The 22,532-nt window shown below is 43.5% G+C and overlaps 1 protein-coding gene across 17 annotated transcripts in view; it reads right to left on the bottom strand.

Moving 5' to 3' along the window:
• SRPK2 (SRSF protein kinase 2) overlaps positions 1 to 22,532 on the bottom strand; it is a 311,814-nt gene that overhangs the window by 120,716 nt on the left and 168,566 nt on the right. For 8 of the 17 annotated variants that reach the window (XM_043551885.1, XM_043551812.1, XM_043551834.1 and 5 more), the window contains 2 exons: positions 16,368 to 16,451; positions 14,124 to 14,275 (listed from right to left, as the gene is read on the bottom strand). In XM_043551885.1, the coding sequence (XP_043407820.1) occupies positions 14,124 to 14,275; positions 16,368 to 16,451 (236 nt within the window). Of the gene's footprint in view, positions 1 to 14,123; positions 14,276 to 16,367; positions 16,452 to 18,199; positions 18,232 to 21,723; positions 21,830 to 22,532 lie in introns of those variants that run through there. The other 9 variants (XM_043551822.1, XM_043551872.1, XM_037889171.2 and 6 more) reach the window with 4 other exon arrangements.

Genomic DNA, 22,532 nt, shown 5'->3' with positions numbered 1-22,532 from the left:
CTTACTGAGGAGCCTCAGATGGTTTTGAGGATGGAGTTAAGAGAAGAAGAGACACACTAATGGAACATGGTAAGTTTCAATTTGTATATTCCTCCCCCTTAATATAAGGTATGGGAACGTTAACAGAAACAGAAAAGGTAGCAAAAGGTGAATATGTGATGCTGGCAGACCAGGTCATGTCAGAGACTATTCAGGTCAATTCACTTGTGTATTATTATAGATCAAAGCGATTACTGTTTTGGGTGTTTAAACTTCATAAAACTAATGGGAGGTTACATGCATTGTTTTCACTTTTCTGTTCCTGTTATAATGTAATAGCAAACATTTACATTATGTATACCCCATAACTACATAACTCATCAGACATCAAAGAAGTCTTGGGGAATGTTAATGAAGGACTTTATCAGAAAATGTGCTAATTCCAAAGCAAATGGCCACTGTGGTGATGACCTGAGGTCAGAGATTCAAAGTGCATTCCTCACCCATTGTCATCAAAGGAAAAGCCCATGTGGGTAGAGACACTGTCAGCTTGTCTTCTGACAGAAGAAGATATAAGAATGGATTCCAAGAAAGATCCTTTATCTCTGAACTGTTTGGATTTTTACAGGGAAGTGTGCCAGATGCAAACTGGAGATCCCAAAGACAATCTGGGTACCTTGAAAGACTTTTGGGGAACTGGCAATTTATTACATCACGGCCACCATCTGGAGTTACAAACGGTGACTCACCTGTACACATATTTTACCTACTTTAATCTCTCAATAACTCTCATTCTTTTTTCTTAACTAATAAACCCTTAGTTTATTATAGAATTGGCTGCCAGCATTGTCTTTGGTGTAAGATCCAGAGTACCAATTGATCTGGGGTAAGTGACTGGTCTCCTGGGATTGAGAGAAACCTGATGTGGTGTGATTTTTGTTTTACGTGGCCATTATTGCAAGACAGGCTAGACAGTCTAAGGGGACTTTCTGTGACTCTATGGTAAGACTGATATAGTGATCCAGGAGTTCACATTTTTTACTGGTGTGATGAAATCTAATTATAAAATATAGCACTAGTTAGGGGTGTCTGCCCTTGTTTTCTGACAGTCTGCCTTAAAGCAGGCACTCACAGTTGTGAGCCACTCCAGACATACTCTCACACTAATAAAATTACTTACAAACAAGTTAGGAATCAATATAAGCAAAACAGACAGTTACCTTTTCCGGAACTGGTGTTCTTCGAGATGTGTTGCTCATGTCTATTCCACAACAGGTGTGTGTGATTGCCACGTGCACCAGTGCTGGACGTTTTTCCCCTAGCAGTAGCCGCAGGGGAGGAGCGCTCCCTGCGGTCCCTGGAGTGGCGCCTGCCTGGCGCGGTATAAGGTAGCTTCATGCTCCCCCCATCCTCAGTTCCTTCTTGCTGGACAACTGTGACAGAGGGGAAGGAGGGTGGGATGTGGAATAGGCATGAGCAACACATCTCAAAGAACACCAGTTATGGAAAAGGTAAATGTCTTTTCTTCTTCGAGAGATTGCTCATGTGTATTCCACAATAGGTGATTCCAAACTACATCTATTGGAGGTGGGTAGGAGTTCACAAGTTCCCAGGACGGAGGACAGCCCTGCCGAACCCGGCGTCATCCCTGGTTTGGGGGACGATTGCATAGTGCGAGGTGAACATGTGAACCAAGACCACATGGTGGCCCTACAAATGTCCTGGATGGGGACGTGGGCCATGAAGGCAGCCGACGAGGCCTGCGCCCGAGTCAAGTGTGCCCTCACAATGGGTGGCGGGGAGACACCCACCAGCTCATAACAGGAACGGATGCACGAAGTGATCTGATTGGAAAGCCGCTGAGTGGAAATCAGCTGGCCCCTCGTGTGCTCAGCCGAGGCGATGAACTGTTGTGAGGACTTTCTGAACAGCCTGGTCTGCTCGAGGTAGAAAGCCAGAGCCTGCCGCACATTGAGCGTGTGGAGACGGCACTCCTCACTGGACACGTGAGGCTTGGGGCAGAGGACCAGTAGAAAAATGTCCTGACCCATGTGGTAGGAGGAGACCACCTTTGGGAGGAACGTTGGGTGTGGGCAAAGTTGGACCTCGTCCTTATAAAAGACCGTGTACGGCAGCTCGGAGCTCGGGGCCATGAGCTCCAAGACTCGCCTGGCCGACGTGACTGCAACCAGGAAGGCCACCTTCCATGAGAGGTGAGACGAGGAGCACCTGGCCAGTGGTTCAAACGGGGCCCCCGTGAGACGAGCCAACACCAGGTTTAGGTCCCACTGCTGGACTGGGGGTCTAGAATACAGAAAAAGACGGTCCAAACCCTTAAGGAACCGGCCAGTCATAGCATGGGAAAATACCATGTGCCCTTGCACCAGCGGATGGATGGCTGATATGGCTGCCAGGTGCACCTTGACTGATGAGGGCGCCATGCCCTGGGCCCTTAGGTGGAGGAGGTAATCAAGGATAAGCTGCATCAGGGTGGCCAAAGGGGAGACACTCTGGTCTGCCGCCCACCTAGAAAATCGGGACCACTTTGCCAAATAAGCGTGGCGAGTGAAGGGCCTTCTACTTTCGAGGAGGATGTGCTGAACCTGTTCTGAGCACATCCTTTCCTCTCCACCTACCCACTGAGCAGCCACGCTGTGAGGTGAAGAGCCGCTAGGTTGGGATGGAGGAGGCGGCCCTGGTCCTGAGAGAGCAGGTACAGGCAGAGCGGCAAATGCCATGGCCACAGCGGAGCTACCGCCAGGCCCATGAGGGTCCCGTACCAATGCTGCCTAGGCCACGCCGGGGCAATCAGGAGGAGCCGGGCCATGTCCGTCTTTATCTTCTCCAAGACCCTGCTGATTAGAGGGACCAGGGGAAAGGCATAGGCATAGAGAAGCTGGCCTGACCAGGACAGGATAAAGGCATTGGAGATAGCGCCCCTCCGGAGCAGAGCCGGGGGCATCACTGGTTCTGCTGAGTCGCGAATAGGTCCACCTGGGGAGTTCCCCACCTTCAGAAGAGCCGGTGAGCCACTTCGGGGTGGAGGGACCAGTCATGTTGTGAGGAAAAGTCCCTGCCCAAGCGATCTGCCCTCTCATTCCGGGTGTCCGGTAGGTGGAAGGCCTTCAGGTGTATGTCATGGGCTATACAGAAGTCCCACAGCCTGAGGGCTTTGTGGCATAGGATCAGGCCCTGCCTTGCCTGTTGATATAGAACATCGAGGCTGTGTTGTCCCTGAGGACCCAGACTACCTTGCCCTCCAGGTGTGAGCGGAAGGCCATACACGCCAGCTGCACCACCCTGAGCTCCTTGACGTTTATATGTAGGGCCAGGTCTTGAGCTGACCACAGGCCTTGGGTCTGAAAGTTCCCCACATGGGCCCCCCAACCCAGGTCCGACGCATCGGACACGAGCTCCAACGACGGGGCCCTGTCCCTGAACGGGACCCCTTGGAGCATGTTGTTTGGGGCGGAACACCACCGTAGGGACGTGATCACAGAGTCTGGCATGGTGAGGACCTTGTCCATCCTGTCCATGGCCTGGGAAAACTTCATGGCCAACCAGAGCTGGAGGGGCCTCATCCTGAGTCTGGAGTGACGGACCACATACATGCACGCTGACATGTGACCCAAGAGCTGCAGGCAAACCCTGGCTGTTGTCACCTGGAATCTTGTGACCGAGTCGATGAAACCTTTCAGGGTCTCGAATCTGTCTGGCGGGAGAGAGGCCCTGGCTGGCGCTGCATCCAGGAGCGCCCCAATAAACTCTATGCATTGGGCCGGGACTAACATGGACTTGGTGTTGTTTACCAATAGGCCCAAGGCAGTGCTCGTGGACAGGAGGAGCACGATGTGATCCCTCACCTGCGACTGGGAGGTGCCCTTGACAAGCCAATCGTCCAGTTAGGGAAATATCTGGACCCCCCGCCGTCTGAGGTAGGCCGCTACCACCGACATGCATTTTGTAAACACCCTGGGGGCAGTGGACAGACCAAATGGGAGGCCCGTGAATTGGTAGTGATTCCATCCCACCACGAAACAGAGGAAGCGCCTGTGCCCCTCGAATATGTGGACGTGGAAGTATGCATGCTGTAGATCGAGGGCAGCGTACCAGTCCCTGGGACCCAGGGAAGGGATGATAGAGGCTAGGGAAACCATGCGGAACTTGAGTTTACCATGTACTGGTTCAGACCTCACAGGTCCAGGATGGGCCTGAGCCCCCCTTTGGCCTTTGGGATAAGGAAATAACGGGAGTAATACCCCTTGTCCATGAACTCCTCGGGCACTGCCTCTATTGCTCCTAGTCCTAGGAGCCGCCCCACCTCCTGCTCGAGCCGAGGGACGGGGGAGAGGGGTGGTTGGGCAGGAAGGAAGTAAACCGGAGGGTGTAACCCCGGGAGATGGTGTTGAGGACCCATGGGTCTAAGGTTAGCCACGACCATTCCAGGAGGAAAGCACACAACCGGTTGGAGAAGGGGAGCTTTATTGGGGGTGGATCCCTGATGAGGACTGGCAGGGTGCCCCCAAGCGTCCCGTCAAAAGCGCCTTTTCCCTGCCTGCTTGCCCTTGGAGGACCCAGGTTGAGGGGCAGGCCAAGTCTACCTCTGAGGGAGTCTCTTATAGTCCCGCTGCCTCTTATGGGTGGCCTCATACTTCGAGAGGATGGCCTGGGCAGGAGTCTGCTGAGGCTTGAACTTAGGTTTTGCTGGAGCCGGGACATAGAGGCCCAGAGTCTGTAGGGTCGTACAGGAGTCCTTCATGCCATGCAGCCCTGTATCTGTTTCCACCGCAAACAGGGCCTTCCCGTCAAACAGGAGATCCTGCATGGAAGACTGCGCCTCACTGGACAGCCCAGAAAGCAGGAGCCATGACGGCCGGCTCACGGACACCGCAGAGGCCATGGATCGTGCAGCCGTGTCCCCAGCATCTGAGGCTGCCTGAAGGGATGTCCTAGCGGCCACTGCCCCTTCCTCCATTACCGCCTTGAACTCCTTCCTATCGCGCTCCTGGAGAGAGTCCTCAAACTTGGGCAGGGAGCCCCAGAGATTGAATTCATACCGGCCCAGGAGAGCCTGATGGTTTGCCACTCATAACAGGAAGCTCGAAGATAAATACATTTTCCTTCCAAAAGAGTCCAGTATCCGAGAGTCTTTGTTCTTTGGGGTCGGGACTGGCTGACCCTGCCATTCCCTGTGATTGACCAACTCGACCACCAGGGAGTTGGGCGCCGGGTGGGTATACACATACTCATGCCCCTTAGTGGGTACAAAGTACTTGCGTTCCACGTTCTTAGAGATGGGGACCAACGAGGCCGGTGTTTGACACGGGGCATTTGAAATCTTAGCCACCCCTTCATGGAGGGGCAAGGCCACTCTACACAGTGCCAACTGGGACAGCACGTTAAACAGGGAGTCTGAGGGCTCCTCCATCTCCTCTGCCTGGAGGTGGAGGCTTGCTGCCACCCTTTTTAAGAGTTCTTCATGTGCCCTGAAGTCCTTCTGCAGGGCAGAGGCGGGTGGGGCAGCAACCGCCTCCTCCGGGGGGGGGCGAGCAGGCCGGTGCGCTACTCTGGGTATCGTCCGGCACCTGAGAGTCTACCACCTGGTAGGTGCCGAGGACGTACGTCCCGCCGACTCCTTTCTCGGGGGTCTGGAGAGGGAGGCCGATGGTGCTTCCGAAGCTCCGGCCACCGAGCGAGCTCCCACCAGGGGCTGTGCCGGAGGCCAAGGTGCCCACCGGTACCACTGGGCCGGCCACGACGCTCGGGAATGGCATCGACGACCGTGCCGTGACCGACTGCGGTACCCCCTCCGAGATGAGAACCGTTGGCGACGCCTGCTGCGGTCCCGTCGATATTCACTCCTTGAGGACGAGAGGTGCCAAGAGTCCCGGATGGACGGAACCCAGCCAGACAGTCTGGTCGGCATTGAGGGTGATCCACATGGACTCTGCCCCAAATGGTTGCTGGGTAGTGACCGGCGTCGGGAACGTTCCCTTGACTGAGACTGGTACTGGGCCGGAGGCAACCGCGGAGATTCCAGCGACTGCTTGCCTCTGGAGCGTGGGGCCGACATCAGTTGCGCTCCAGGCACCACCATGGACATAACGTTCTGGGCCGCCTAGAGGGCTTCAGCCGTGGACAGCACCCAGACATCCAGAGAGGCCTGTTCTGAAGGAGCCGGGCTACTCTGCTCAATGTGAATCGGAGGCCTGGGGCCTGGTGGGGATCGAGGACTGTCCGACATGGGCCTAGCCTCTGTCCCAGACTTCCCTCGGTGCCACTGCAAAGAGGGAGTCTTTCTGGCCCTCTTGGTGTGCCCCGTGGACGGGGAGCGGTGCCCACTGGTCAATGGCACCGGAGGTTCGCCTACCGATGCTGTGGTGCCAGGTACTGGTTCAGAGTGGCGTGATGGAGTTGGGGTCAGCGCCGACTCCATCAGGATGGCCCGGAGCCTAATGTCCCTCCAAGGCGTAAACAACTTGCAAATCTTGCACCTTTCGTTGACGTGGATTTCTCCCAAACAGCGCAAACAGTCTGCATGCGGGTCACTTCTTGGCATAGAATGCCTACAAGAGCCGGACGACTTAAACCCCGGGGCGCGGGGCATGCACCGGCCTGGGCTCACTGACTAACTAAACTAAACTAACTACAGGTACTAACACTGAACGAATGAACAGTTCTGGGAACGAGCTACAGCAAAGCTGAAGCAGAGTAGTTCCGACACACCTTCTTTGGCGGCAAGAAGGAACTGAGGGTGGGGGGAGCACGCAGCTCCCCTTATACTGTGCCAGGCAGACGCCACTCCAGGGGTCACGGGGGGCGCTCCCCACCTACGGGTACTGCTAGGGGAAAAACTTCCAGCACCGGTGCATGTGGCAAGCATGCACACCTATTGTGGAACACACGAGCAATCACTCGAAGCAGCAGCAGACTTTGAGGTTCCTCAGCAAAATTACTTTCTCCATGCTGGATTCCCTGTGCAGAGACATAGCCTCCTCAATCTCCAAACACAGACTGAGTGGAGAACGAAAGAGAAATGTATTTCTATAGGGCTCCATGTCACAACACCCAGTCCACTCAGTTAGGTTCTACATAAGGTGTTATAAAGGTGGTGTCCCCTGCAATTCAGTCCCAACACACTAAAATAAAAGTTACTTATAACTAAGGCTACGATTTAATCACGGGTATTTTTAGCAAAAGTCATGGACAGGTCACCGTCAAGAAACAAAAAATCACGGCCCGTGACCTGTCCATGGTTTACACGATAAATACCCCTGACTGACTCTTGTGTGGGGGAGTGAGCCCTGGGGCCCAAGGCACCAGCTGCAAGGTAGGGAGCCCCAGAGGCCCCACCGCTGCTCCAGTTGCCCTGGGACTGCTGCCAGAAGCCACCAAGCTGCGGCTGCTCCCACTGTCTCCGGGACTTCTGCTCAGGTGGTCTCCGGGGCCAGCCGCACTAGCCGCTGCTTGGGCGATCCCCAGGGCCAGCTACCCAGGGCCGCCAGAGCAGCAGCCGGTACGGCTGGCCCTGGGCCACTCTAGCAGCGGTTGGTGTGGCTGGCTGCAGGGCTGCCCAAGTGGTTGGCTGCAGAGCCGTTCCAGCAGCGGCTGGTGTGGGTGTCTCCAGGGCTGTCTGAGCAGCTGGTCCCAGGGCCAGCTGCTTGGGAGGTTCTGGGGTCAGCCCCACTGGCTGCTGCAGAAGTCAGGAAGGTCGCAGAAAGTCACAGAATCCGTGACTTCCGCGACCTCCCCATGACAAACACGGAGCCCTACTTATAACTAATACTTCTAAGATATTGGTGTGACTGAGCCACATTGTCGGGGTGCTGGCACTCAGTCAGCTGGTCCAAAACTTTTGGGAAATCTGGATCTATTGGAGCCAGGTAAGCACCATCATCACTGAACCAAACATTTGGGACCAAAGCCCTTGCTACCCTCAATGTCATTCCACAAAATCAGAGTTCCAAAACTAAGTAGGCCATGGAAGCTGCCTTAAGGATGTGGAAAGAGCCTTTAATCTTTCAGGAACACCTGTAAGAAGTCTTAATACAATGTCTAATCCATTTTAAATGTGTGGCTGAGACAAACAACCCTACTGATTTATTTCCACAGGTCACAAAATATCGACTGGTAGCTGACTACTGGAAGACTTTTGTCTTAACTAGATATTTAGGAGCTTATGTGATCTAGCTTCCCCAGATAGATTATGACATTTTGGAAAGAAAACTGGAAACAGAGACTAATACAATGTTTCAGATTAAACTGACTTACTATGTCAGGAAGGAATTTTGGGCCAGGACACAAGATCACTTTGTTTCTATGAAATACTGTTAAAAAAAATTAAAACTACAAAACCTGGAGCTCACTCACTTATGTCTGATATTATAGTTATCAGAAAAGTCATCATCAGGGACAGATATTATAGTTTTGCAAGATAAGTTTTCAATAACAAACAGTGTTTTGATTACTCATATTTTCTTTTCCCTGCACTTCAGATATGACCTGATTTTAATGGCTGCTTCCACAGTATCTAAAATAGGCTCAAGATTTTACGCCATCTGAAGGTTCAGAATCCCATAGATTAGTATAATTTTTGACACCTACAAATACTGGTTTTGTACAATAGCTAAGAAATCTTAAACTTTTTCCATGCTAGGAAATAGGAACTTTAAAATTATAGTCCACTAAGGTACACGCTTGCATGAAAAATTATGAACCACAATGACATATTAGCCTAGGCCTGTGACTCTTGGATATGGAATCACAGGTATAGTCAATTTTTATAATGCTTTTTTGTTGTGGCATCTGATGATTGTTAGCTATTTCTCCAAAAATACAGTGTAATTTTTGTATTTCAATTTGTTCTCAAAGGTCAAGTTCCTTTACTACTTTTGAGCAGTCTCAACTCTCTTACTGGATAAATTTAGAGTCTAAGTGAATATTCAGAAATGGAGATATCAAATCTCTTACACATTTAAGCTATAAGACTGTTTGAAAAACAGGATGCTGAAGCAGTTAATTGAAGAAATGAGTTAAATACACTCATCTTCTAGGAATAAGATAGTTCACTTATGCTATCTAGAAAGAAATCCGGTATTCTTTTTCCTTCCTATTTGTGAAAATCTATGTACCGAAAACGTGATCCCAAAGGAAGCCAAATGCAGCTCAACAGAGGTAAAATTAGCATTTTCCAGGACTAACATTTATATCAAATCATTCAACCAAGGGAAACTTTCTTTGTAAGTACAGTTATTCTGATAAGAAAACATTTATTTTCCCAGCAGATATAGATAAAACTAAACTCCCAACAAGAAAATGGAAAGGATCCCAATTACTTCACTAGGAGTAGGATCAAGCCCTAAAGATATTAGATATGTTTTGGAACCACACGATTTGATATACAGATTAATATTTAGAACAAACTTTTTCTTTTTATATAATTTATTTATGCCCAAACTGGTTTAATTACATTATTTTTTCCATTTAACTCTCCCTCTCCCTTTTTTGGCATTAACGAAGAATTTATTTCCATCACGGTGAACTCAGAATAACACCATTATTAGATTAAATTTAGATTATTTCCCACATCTTGCAATACTGCTTTAACTTAGAGTAGGTTTTTAATGGTTAGGAACTGTATTAGCACAGGATCAAATATTGTATGATGTATATGTATTGACATGGCTGCATTGTCATGACATGCTGTTAAAATATACTTTTTCTTATTATAAAACAAAAGTCAATAAAATGCTAGCTAAAATATGAGGTTACCTGAAAAAGAAAGCTAATAACATGGAAAGGAGACATCAAAAATGAGAACTCAATCTAAGACAGCATGTGAAAAGATACATGTATTTTGTAGCCAGAAATTAAAATAGCAAGCGAAGATTTGCACATTCATATGCCATTGTGAATAGATAATGGGGCAAATAAGTAGGTCATCTATAGGTTTACAGTTATCAGGCTATACCACCATGAAGTAAGCAAACATTGTGGAAGTCAAATATCCTTGAAAAGAATTTTAAGTACAGCACATTTAATGTAGGTACATTTAAATTCTATTAAGTGCTTGAATACAAACGCTAGAAGTCTAAATACTGAGATGGGTGAACAGGAGTTCCTAGTATTCTGTGAAGATATTGAATATAATAGTGATCACAGAAACTCAGTGGAACAATAATAATCAATGGGGCATGGTAATACCAAGGTACAAACTATATAGGAATGATAGAATAGGTCATGCTGGTGAGAGGGTGGCACAGCATGTGAAAGAAAGCATAAAGTCAAATATAGTAAAAATCTTAAATGAATCAAACTGTACCACAGAATCTCTATGGATAGAAATTCCATGCTTGAATAATGAAGATAGCAGTAGGCATATACTACTGACCACTTGACCAGGATGGTGATGGTGATTATGAAATGCTCGGGAAGATTAGAGAGGCTACAAAAACAGAAAACCTAATAATAATGGGGGATTTCAACTGGATGACCTAGGTGCTAAAAGGGCACTCAGGGAAGACAAGTCTGTTGTGAAGAAGCTAAATTAAGTCTTTGCATTGGTCTTCACTGCAGAGGATGTGAGGGAGATTCCCAAACCTGAGCCATTTTTTTTTAGGTGACAAATCTGAGGAACTTTCCCAGATTGAGATGTCAGTAGAGGAGGTTTTGGAACAAACTGAAAAAAGTAAAGAGTTATAAGTCACCAGGACCAGATGGAATTCATCCAAGAGTTCTGAAGGAACTCAAATACGAAATTGCAGTGCTCCTATCTGAGGTATGTAACCTATCACTTCAATCAGCTTCTGTACCAACTGACTAGAGGATAGCTAATATAACACTGTTTTTTAAAAATAACTTCACAGACAATCCTGGCAATTACAGGAAAGTAAGGCTAACTTTAGTGCCAGGCAAATGGTTGAAACTATAATAAAGAATAAATTATAAAGCACATGAACACAACATGTTGGGGAAGAGTCAACATGGCTTTTGTAAAGGGAAATCATGCCTCACCAATCTATTACCTTTCTTTGACGGAGTCAACAAGCACGTGGACAAGGGTGATCCAGTGCATATAGTGTACCTGGACTTTCAAAAGGTCTTTGACAAAGTCCCATCACCAAGGGCTCTTAAGTAAAATAAGTAGTCATGGGTTAAGAGGGAAGGGTCCTCTCACAGATTAGTAAATGGTTAAAAGACAGGGGGGAAGGTAGGAATAAATGGTCAGATTTTACAGTGGAGAGAAGTAAATAGTAGGATCCCCAAGGATCTTTATGGAACCAATGCTCCTCAACATATTCATCAATGATATGGGAAAAAGGATAAACAGTGAGGTAGCAAAGCTTGCAGACAATACAAAATTACTCAAGACAGTTAAGTCCAAAGCTGACTGCAAAGAGTTACAAAGGGATCTCACAAAAATGGCTGACTTGGCAACAAAATGGCAGATGAAATTCAATGCTGACAAATACAAAGTAATGTGCACTGGAAAACATAGTCCCGACTATATATACAAAATGATGGGGACTAAATTAGCTGTTACCATTAAAGAAAGAGATCTTGTAATCATTGTGGATAGTTCTCTGAAAACATCTGCTCAATGTGCAGCAGCAGTCAAAACAGCTAACAGAATGTTAGGATCCATTAGGAAAGATAGATAACAAGACACAAAATATCATAATGCCACTATATAAATCCATGGTACACCCACAACTTGGAGACTGTGTGCAGTTCTGGTTGCCCCATCTTAAAAATATATATATTAGAATTGAAAAAAGTACAGAGAAGGGCAACAAAAATTATTAGGAGTATGGAACATCTTCCATATGAGGAGAGATTAAAAAAGACTGAGACTGTTCAGTGTAGAAGACAGACAATTAAGGGGGGATATGATAGAGGTATTTAAAATCATGAATGATGTGGAGAAAGTGAATAAGGAAGTGTTATTTACTCCTTTACACAACACAAGAATCAAGGATCACCTAATGAAATTAATAGGCAGCAGGCTTAAAACAAACGTAAGGTAGTACTTCTTCAAACAACGCACATTCTATCTATGGAACTTGTTGCCACAGGTTGTTGTGAAGGCTAAAACTGGTTTTCAAAAAATAATTAGATAAGTTCATGGAGGATAGGTCCATCAATGGCTATTAGCCACAATGGACAGGGATGCAACCCCATGTTCTAAGTGTCCCCAAACCTCTGACTACCAGATGCTGGGACTGGAAGACAGGGGATGGATCACTCATTTATTGCCCTGTTCTGTTCATTCCCTCTGAAGCATCTGGCACCAGCTACTACCAGAAGACAGGATTCTGGGCTAGATGGACCATTCATCTGACCCAGCATGGCCATTCTTATGTTTTTTAAGCCTATAACTGGATGGGCTGGCAGTCTACTGACAGCACAGTAAGTTACCAGATGTATGATCAGATCAAGGATTGAACTTGGTGCTCTTTTGCTTGACTGGAAGCAGATGAACAAACTGGCAAGTCACTCCACTCGGCCCTTAGGAGAAGGGTGTATGAATTCTGTTGCTTTGCTGTAGTCCTTCTGGCTGATTTGGAGATAGTAGTGACAGTTTCATAGGGAATAGCATCCAGTTCTTCTAAACAGGAATGGTGGTCATCAAGATGTAGAGCATTAAGGTTTGAAGTGAAATAAAATTGGTAAAAGAAAAAGCTTAAAGAACCCCTCCATCCCATCTCATGAAAAGCCTGGTATTTGGAATATTTTTGTAAGAGTAATTGGTGTAGCAATTAGTAACCTACACAAAAACTGGTTTGGGTTTTTTAAATAAAACTTCATAATTTTACTGTACAACTGGTAGAATTAGAGAAAGATTGACAGCAACCAAAACACATCTTCAACAATTACAAGATTTTACTCTGGCCTTATCCAACTTCAAAGAATATTTTTTAGAAATTTTTTGGTGTATGGAATGCTTTGACAAAATTATGCGCCTATGTGATGTAACATGCATAACACTAGGAACAGGAGTTCTCATGGGGCAATAGATCTGCACTTTTTTGGTTGCTCCTGGTTCACATTAACGTTTTTTGCTCAATATTTACTTCTCTTTCACTTGTCTTGAGTACACAATACAATCAATTTGGTTACCACAGTGAATAGCTGAAGAGTTTCATGAAGGCTTATTTACGTTTATCTGCATTCTCCACTAAAATAATGTTTTGTACTTTACCAGATTCCCAGTGATGTGGCGAGGGACTTAGAGCAAAAATGACCCCAAGATATGGTGCCAAGACTCCCAGCAGAAGTTGGGGCAATTAGACTAGCTGATGGGATCTAATTAGCCCATGCTCACCGTAAATCAGGCAGAATAGCAGAATAAGAACGGCCTGAGCAAAGTTTCCATATAGTGTACAAGGACAGGATCAGAAGATTTCCAGTGAGTGAACGAGAGTCTCAGGATGGTGCAGATAAGTTAGAGGGAAGAATCAGATAAATAAATTCTATTCTAAGTATAGGTTATTACATCATCCCAGTCATCAAAGTACTTGAAAGCCTTGCAGAGTTAAAAAATAATGTGGCTAATGTTGGTCCAAAAATGTTCTCTCCATTCCTTTGCCTAGGGAAAAGTAAAGTAAATAAAAGTGATAAGCATTGCATAGACAGAAAATGGTGACTTTTCTGGCCATTTTTAGGCTTGGTCTACACTTAAAAATTAGATCAACATAATTACATTGGTCAGGTGTGTGGGGAAAAAAAGCACTCCCTGCCCGACACAGTTATGCCAAACTAACCCCCTGTAAGATGAAGCTATGTCAACAGAAGAATGCTTCCATCGACTTACAGCTACCATTATTCAGGGAGGTGTAATTCAGGTTGGTTCCTACACCGACAACATAGGCAGCATCTATACTACAGGGTTATGCCAGCATAGCTACAGCGACATAGCAATGCCTGAATAGTCTCTCTAGTGTAGACATACCCTTGATTCTCGCAGGAGTGAACTCCATAGTCTAGGACCAGCACTAAGAAAACTCTGTCTACCACACAAAAGCATAAACTTCACTTTAAAAGAAGACTGTTCAAGTGGCTCCTGAGGACCAAAGTTGTCAAGGGCTATAGAGATGTTTACTATTTAACATTCAACATTTTATATAGTGCTTAATTACACAAACCTTTGCAATAATCTGCAGGGTCTTCTTGCTCCTCATCATCAGATCCCAGAATCTCCTCCTCTGGTTCTGGTGGTGCTGGCTCTGGCAGAGGTGGAGGTGGGGGCGGAGGTGGAGGTGGTGGTGCAGATGGAGCTTTCTGTTGAGGCTCTGGCCTGAAAATGAAAAGAAAGTACATTTACTGAGAAGCTTGGTCAGGATGCTAATTGAGGGTTGCGCCACAAAATCCATCTTTCGAATTTTAGTGAAATACATCTCATTTATTTTCCCACAGTTATTCTTTATATTATCTGGTAATGCCCCAGGTATTTCCAAAAATGTAAGTAGGTAAAGCTGGCAAGACGAGATATAGCTTTCATGTGAAGGTAGACCATTACACTGAAACGGCTCATAAAAGGTTTACAATATCAGGAATAATTTGCCATATAAAAATATTACAAATTCCTAACCAGTATATGAAAAACTGTACATATGCTTTTAGAGTATGAAGTACTTGGAATCAAGAAAGAATATTCCTCAAAGATGACCAATGTGGACAAGTTATACCAAGTCACCTCTGTGACAGCAACAAAGAAGTTTCAAGAACATATTGCAGGGAGCAATCCATCCAATAAACTAGATGACTCCACAGGCTTTTTTCATATCTAATTTCTATCAGTAATGTAGAAAATCACCTCATATGGAAGGAGCAAGTAGTAGTAAATAGGAAGAAAATACTAAGCTTCTTAGCTAGCCTTTGCTCAAAATATGCAATGGAATCAATCAATGGAAACACACAGATTTTTACCACATATGTTTTTGAAACAGTGAATTGTTAAAGACATTTTGTATTCTGATCACTGTTCTGGCTTCTGAAGATCAGAGGTATCCTACAAGTGAGATGTCTTCTTGGTTTAGCTATTTAGAATACATTTCATATACGATAATTAGAATAATTACAATTAGTATTTTGAAGCTCAGAGTTTTGTCAGATTTTCACATTTTGGTTGTCACCAGCTATCTATGTAAGAAAAAGAGGACATTTAGGTACCTATCTGTTAATCTTTTTTTACTCTCTCTCTCAAATAGCTTGATGTTGTGGGGGGACGGTTGTATTTATACTTACAAATATACAGAAAATCTTATTTGCAGAAAAAGAGATCAGTAATATATTGAATTGCTATAGGTAAGGTTGATCTGAGCCTTCCATCACCAGCCATAACTATCTACACTTATTTTCACATATATTGCAAATCCCACCTCTCTGAAAGATCTCACTTAAATTATCAGTGTCTCTCCATTAAAACCACAACAGTTGAGGACAGGAAAATACATTGGTGTAACATGTTAACTTTTCAACTCTGGAAATCTAAATTCAAATACTGCTGCGTGATCATAACAGAAAATTATTTAGGTGGATTTATCTCAGTACTACATATATCCATATCACAACACATACCCCTCCACTTTTATGCACAATATACAGTCTGTTTGGAAAAATACAGCATTTGGAATAGCAAGGTACAGTTGGTCAGAAATAAGTTTAATTGACAATATGGGGCAGCCTGCACAGCAGCTGCTATGCCTTTGCTCTAAGCAATATTAAAACTTGCATGAGTATCAAATTTATCCCCCCCTACACCTCCTCCAGAAACAAACGGAAGAAGCGTTATTACATTCTGAGTAAATTCTAAGATTTAGAAAGACAATTTTGAATACATTTCAGCATCTTTTTTGCTAAGCTTTCGGCAGGAATTAACAATTTTAAAAAAATAAAGATTTGAATGGGAGAGAATAGAAACAGGGGAAGGAAAAATGCATGCATAAGTCATATAGCTAGAGTCCTGCATGGATATAAAATTTGTATCTGCATCCAATCCATGATCTTCAAACATGGTCTGCGGACATAAAGCAGATATCTGCAGATTTGCAAGGCTCTACATATAGCAATTGTGTTTCTAAATATTTCTCTCAAGGAATTGGATTAATTTTTATTCCTTTTATTCCTTTTTTTTGTTAGCATCATTCATCTCTGTACTGCTATTTTTGATTGAAAGAAAACTGAATTTGGTCTCACAAAAACATTCTCAGCCCAATCACCATCAATCTTACTACAAGGTCAACTAATGGACCTGAAATCTACCATCTCCAAAAGCCTGGATTTATTACATAAATGAACAGATAGCATTCAAGCCCAGCTGGAGGTTGACAAAAAGCTCTAATCCATTTTTAAAAAGAATTCACAGTGTAAAGCTCCATGTCACAAACCTTGAAACTTCATCTTCTGGACATGAGGCCATTTTGGATACCGTGGTCAAGGACTGTAAACAGTTCAACATTAAGACTGATGAGCTAGAAAACAAATGCACAATCATGAACTTGCATTTGGTTGGCATACCTGAAAACAGCGAATCAGGTAACAAGGGCATATTTTTGAATGTTTGGAATCATCATATTGGATGATATGACTTTAGAAACTATACTAACTAACTTCAGCCATGAGATTCTCCATTGGATAATGTTTCAGAGAGTATGGCAATAATATCCAGGTAGAATATATTCAATTCTCCTTTCCCCCCACCCACCACCACCATAGAATATTTTCACCAGACACCTACGCAAAGTGGCAAATAGAGCAGAGTGTTGGGTGCAAAGGGAAAGTGTGTTTGGGGAAGGTGATAGGAGAGAAGAGGAAGAGAGAAAGGGGGGCAGGGCATGTATGAAGTGGGCAGAAAAGTGGAAAGGGTGGGTGGGGGAGAGAAGGATCAGGGGAAGCTGTGAGGTCAGGAGTGGAGGGCAGGGTTCTGGCACTATAAAATTTAGCAACACATTACTCATTAAACCCTCTCTCTGAGGGAGAGAACTGTACAAGATGCTAAAGTTACAATGAATCTACAGTGATTTAGTAACAAGGAGCTACTGTTCTATTTCTGCACCAGATATTGATAGTACTTAAGAGAGAACTGTGAGTTATCTCAGAAATAGGACTCTAACTTTTCATTACTCATCTTGAAGTAAACACCAAGGAATATCAAGAATGTTCCTCCAAAGGCCCAAAAGTAATCCATACTTTTAGAATTTGAAAAAGCAGATATTTCTGGAGAAATAGTCTAACAAAATGAAGATTCATTTGAGACTTTTCCAACTTACTATATATTTGATTTATTTTAAGAAGAGATTTTTTTTCTGTTATAATCCTTGTTATATTTGGTAGCTGGGAATTCAGGGATAGGTTGTTCTTATTGGCCTTTGTGTATGTCATATTAGCAATTGTTGGAACAAGGAAGAATAGAAGGAGAAGTCTTGAAATAGTTTCTTATCTGGCTATTTAGACTTTTACTTACAAGGTATAAAGTGTTGATTTAAAATTAGAGAGCTCTGTTTTGTCTATGGAGCCTGTAAGACTGGCATCTCTGGAAAGGTTAAATTTATTTGCTGCCTGAGAAGGGGATGAGGAAGGACAACACCTGGGTGATTAGCTATGAAAGCACTTCTCCAGTTTTGTGGGGTTTTTTAAACTGAACACATGCTATAGATCACATAAACCTGATGACTATATCTAACACTTCATTTGGCTGCCTGAATTTCTGTCAAATAGTTCAATAAAAACTAGTTATGATACTTTACCAATGTTAAATGTTGTCCTCTCTCTACTACATTATTTCACAGTACTCAGCTGTGCCAGTGTTTATGAAGGAGCACTAACAGGGTTACTTTACATGTCCTCTCATTGAATGATCAGATACTATGAAAGCTACTCTTGTATCCTTCTTTGAGATGTATGAAATAAATATAAAAATAGTTATTGTTGAGATTTTATTTATAACTATAAAAATACTGAAATGCTAATTTTTAAAAATGTTTTATTTATATTTGTTAAGTGGACTTTAAAACACCTTTGGCATTAAAGAGTCAAAATGCTAAAGTTTTAAATTATAGCAAAAAGCATATATACCAACTTCAATTAATATTTTTTAAAACAGCATTATCAAACTTTCTAGGAAATGCAGTAAGATTTCTAACTAAAGATTATTTACATTATTGCACTTTTATAACACCCCAAATATGAATCTAACACACACATGCTAAAATGTATTCACCCATTCTAATTTTTTCTTTCTACATGGGGCACCCTGCGCTCTGTGATCCATTATAACTGGATTATTCCTCCTCAACTTTCAAAGCCTGGAGGCTCCTCTTTTTAAAAAACAAAACAAAAAAACTGCCTATCTTTAGTATGTTCTGCCAGCAGGTGGAGCTCTTCAGAGAAATGACCCCGTTTCACTCCCCTGTCAACTGCCCAAGCTAAGATAATAAACTATCAATTCTAATTAATATAATTACAACAGATTAGATATCTCCAGGCAGGATACTTATCTTATTTCAGAGTGGTAGCCGTGTTAGTCTGTATCAGCAAAAACAACAAGCAGTCCTTGTGGCATCTTAGAGACTAACCAATTTATTGGGGCATAAGCTTTCGTGGGCTAGAACCCACTTCATCGGATGCATGGAGTGGAAAATACAGGAGCAGGTATAAATACATGAAAAGATGTGAATTGCCTTACCAAGAGTGAGGTTAGTCTAACGAGACAATTCAATTGACAGCAGGACACCAAGGGAGGAAAAATAGTTCTTAAAACTACAATACCCACCTAGTGAAGTGAAGAAACAGATTGACAGAGCCAGAAGGGTACCCAGAAGTCACCTACCACAAGACAGGCCCAACAAAGAAAGTAACAGAACGCCACTAGTCATCACCTACAGCCCCCAACTAAAACCTCTCCAGAGCATCATCAAGGATCTACAACGTATCCTGAAGGACGATCCCTCACTCTCACAGACCCTGGGGGACAGGCCAGTCCTCGCTTACAGACAGCCACCCAACCTGAAGCAAATATGCACCAGTAACTACACACCACACAACAAAAACACCAACCCAGGAATCAAACCCTGCTACAAACCCCGATGCCAACTCTGTCTGCATATCTATTCAAGGGACACCATTATAGGACCTAACCACATCAGCCACACCATCAGGGGCTCGTTCACCTGCACATCTACCAATGTGATATATGCCATCATGTGCCAGCAATGTCCCTCTGCCATGTACACTGCCATGTACATTGGCCAAACCAGACAATCTCTACGCAAAAGAATAAATGGACACAAATCTGACATCAGGAATCATAACATCCAAAAAGCAGTAGAACACTTCAATCTCCCTAGTCACTCAACAACAGACCTAAAAGTGGCAATTCTTCAACAAAAAAACTTCAAAAACAGACTCCAATATGAAACTGCAGAACTGGAATTAATTTGCAAACTGGACATCATCAGATCAGGCCTGAATAAAGACTGGGAGTGGTTGGGTCATTATAAAACCTAAACCTAATTTTCCCCTACTGTTACTCCCACCTTCTTGTCAACTGTCTGAAACGAGCCACTCTCATTACCACTTCAAAAGTTATTTTTCCTCTCTTGGTATCCTGCTGTCAATTGAATTGTCTCGTTAGACTAACTTCACACTTGGTAAGGCAAGCCACATCTTTTCATGTATTTATACCTGCTCCTGTATTTTCCATCCCATGCATCTGATGAAGTGGGTTCTAGCCCACGAAAGCTTATGCCCAAATAAATTTGTTAGTCTCTAAGGTGCCACAAGGACTCTTCATTTTTTTATCTTACTTGTTTATTACACAAAAAATGGAAATGAAGAATTACAGCAAAGTCAGATCCCAAGCTCTCAATCTCTCTCTCTATAGAAATGCTCCAAAAGAGAAAAAGGAAGGATTGATGTATTTCCCGTGCAGCTTGAATGTAATGCAAAATTTGGTGATAGCCTGCGTGTGGTCTCGTGGAGCACCAGGTGCCCACTTCAGAGTAGGAAAAATTATGGATGGGTAAGTAAATTTTTCTGTCCTCTCTTGTGGGAAATTGGTGCTCCAAGATCCTTTACAACTGGGAAGTAGGCAGCAGGAAAATCAATCTTTACAAATGAGAGAGAAATTTAAAACACCAGGAAAATTTAACCAAAAGAATAAACAGCTTTTGTTTGAGATGATTTTTGTGTTTGCTAACTTTTTGCTTTTCTTCTTTCTTCCCACACCACATGAAGAGTTTTAATAAAGGAAAAGCAAGAAAGACGCCAGAACTCTTTGTCCAAAAGTCTATCAGACAAAGACAACACAGCTACTTTAAAGCGATGGATAAGAATGCGCTGAACACCAGGTAGCCATACAGCGAAGTTATTTGAACTAAACACTGTTCTGCATGGGGAATGGCCATGTATCTGAATGAGTGAGCCCTCACAGAGGGAGGGCAATCTTGTATGAACAATTTGTAGATCTGACAAGTTACTGAATGTATCTATCTGAAAACAGTGGACATGGATGCCTTTGTACCCCTTCTTATGTCCCTCAACTAATCCTGAAGTTGCATCCAATTTTTTTGTTTTATGAAAACAAAATTTGAACGACCTGATCACATCTAAAGTACACATCTGATTCTCCTAGTTGTGGAAGGGCTTGGTACACACAGAATGAAAACAGAGTTGGCTGAAGTAAAAAGAATTTTGGGGGACAGAAAATTCTGGTGCAGGCCTGAGAATCACCACTTCTGGGAACAACTGCATATAAGGATTCCAGAGGAATAAATCCCCTGAATTTATTGACTCTCCTGGCCAATATAACTGTTGATAGGAAAAACATTGAATAGAAAGTGACAGGAATACTCCTCCATACATTTAATAAAAGAAAGTTCAGGGATTACTTGAAGTATATAATTCTACTAGTCTCTTGACAGCATCTCTGTAGACACACATCTTTAAGGAATGAAATGTGGGGCTGCTGCAAAAGAAGGACTAGAAATAGAAATACATTTTATGTTTAAAAATGTAGGTCTGAATCTCTTCCATGAAGAAAGATAGCAGGAATAATACACCAACTGATCACAGTACAGTATTTGCATTTATTGCAGTACTTTATAATGTTGCCATGGCAACTGGCTATGATTTCTACTGCCATCACCAGCTGCCAGTATACATAGTATGTAAGCAGAAAAATCACTTAAATAACAACATAAGAACAGCCATATTGGGTCAGACCAAGGGTCCATCTAGCCCAGTATCCTGTCTTCCAACAGTAGCCAATGCCAGGTGCTTCAGAGGGAATGAACAGAACAGGTAAATCATCAAGTGATCCATCCCCTGTCGCCCATCCCCAGCTTCTGGAAAACAGAGACTAGGGACATTTATATAATATGTAATAGAAGAAACTAACCAAGCTTATGATAGTTAAAATTTATTGGAGACCTGAAGCCCCATTAAACTTGCTCAAAGGTTTTTCAGCTTCTTTCTGTCAAACCTCTGAAATTAGCTTAACATTATTAACCTCAAAAACCATAGCTTTGGAAATATATATATTTGTGGACCTTATTATAATCTTGTCTGTTTTATTCTGAGTCACAGAGATGGACAAGCCTTGCACTCCACGAGGGAAAAACTGAACTATTTTATCATTAGAGAGCGAGACTACCAGTAAGCTTTATCTCAGATAAAAGTCACAATGAGAAGCTAAAGATATTCTTGGAACAGGAAAAATCTCCCACCCCAATACAAAGCACTTGCCTTATCTGGAATCTCAGGGAATTAACTGGATGACATCTTATTTCTTATTTTGTTCTTTTTCTCTCTTTTTCTTTTTTAAATGAATTGACTGCAGAAATCACTGCAATTAAAACAAACAAAAATGTACCTGTAATTCTTGTTCTCTGAATATCCTGTGAATAATGGATCAACACACCTAGGCTTCAGTCTCAGGACTGAGGGCTAGAAGCAAAATTAACTCAAACTTCCAAAAAGTAATTCACCCCTGGGGTAAGACCTAGCACAGACATTTTCAACTCCAAAAAACCTATTTAAGTTAAAGGACAACTAAAAAAGGAGGGTTAGAATGATGTTTTTCATCCCTGTCTAAAGCATCTGTGGACAGTGAATGCTGTTGTAAAAGACTTTAGATAGATTAGATAAAATAGATAGATAGACTCTTGTCTCTATCAAATCTAGCCATTAGTGAAATCTAGTCAAAACATTTTAGTCAATGCTGAAACATCTCATGGACATATACTGGATTAAAAAAATTTGTATTTTGATGTTTTGTTGAGAAAGACTCATATTCTGATAGCCTGGTGCCAAGGTCAATGCCCTGGGAGACTCAGGTTCAAGTCCCTGCTCCGCCTGATTCAGAGTGATCTGGGATGAAGTATTCTACTCTGAATCAAGGTGAGAAGAGACTGGAATCTGGATCTCCTGCGTTCCAGGCCAGTGCCCTAATTATCAGGCTATGGAGTGCAAAAGTCTCAGTCTCTTCCTCTCAACCACCCACCCAAATAGAAAATGTTTGAAGGTTGCTATGAAGCAGCACAGGAGGTTACTTA

The sequence above is a fragment of the Chelonia mydas genome, chromosome 1, assembly GCF_015237465.2.
Source record: "Chelonia mydas isolate rCheMyd1 chromosome 1, rCheMyd1.pri.v2, whole genome shotgun sequence".
In the NCBI taxonomy this organism is placed as follows: Eukaryota; Metazoa; Chordata; order Testudines; family Cheloniidae; genus Chelonia; species Chelonia mydas.
This window is presented reverse-complemented; position numbering and strand designations above follow the sequence as displayed.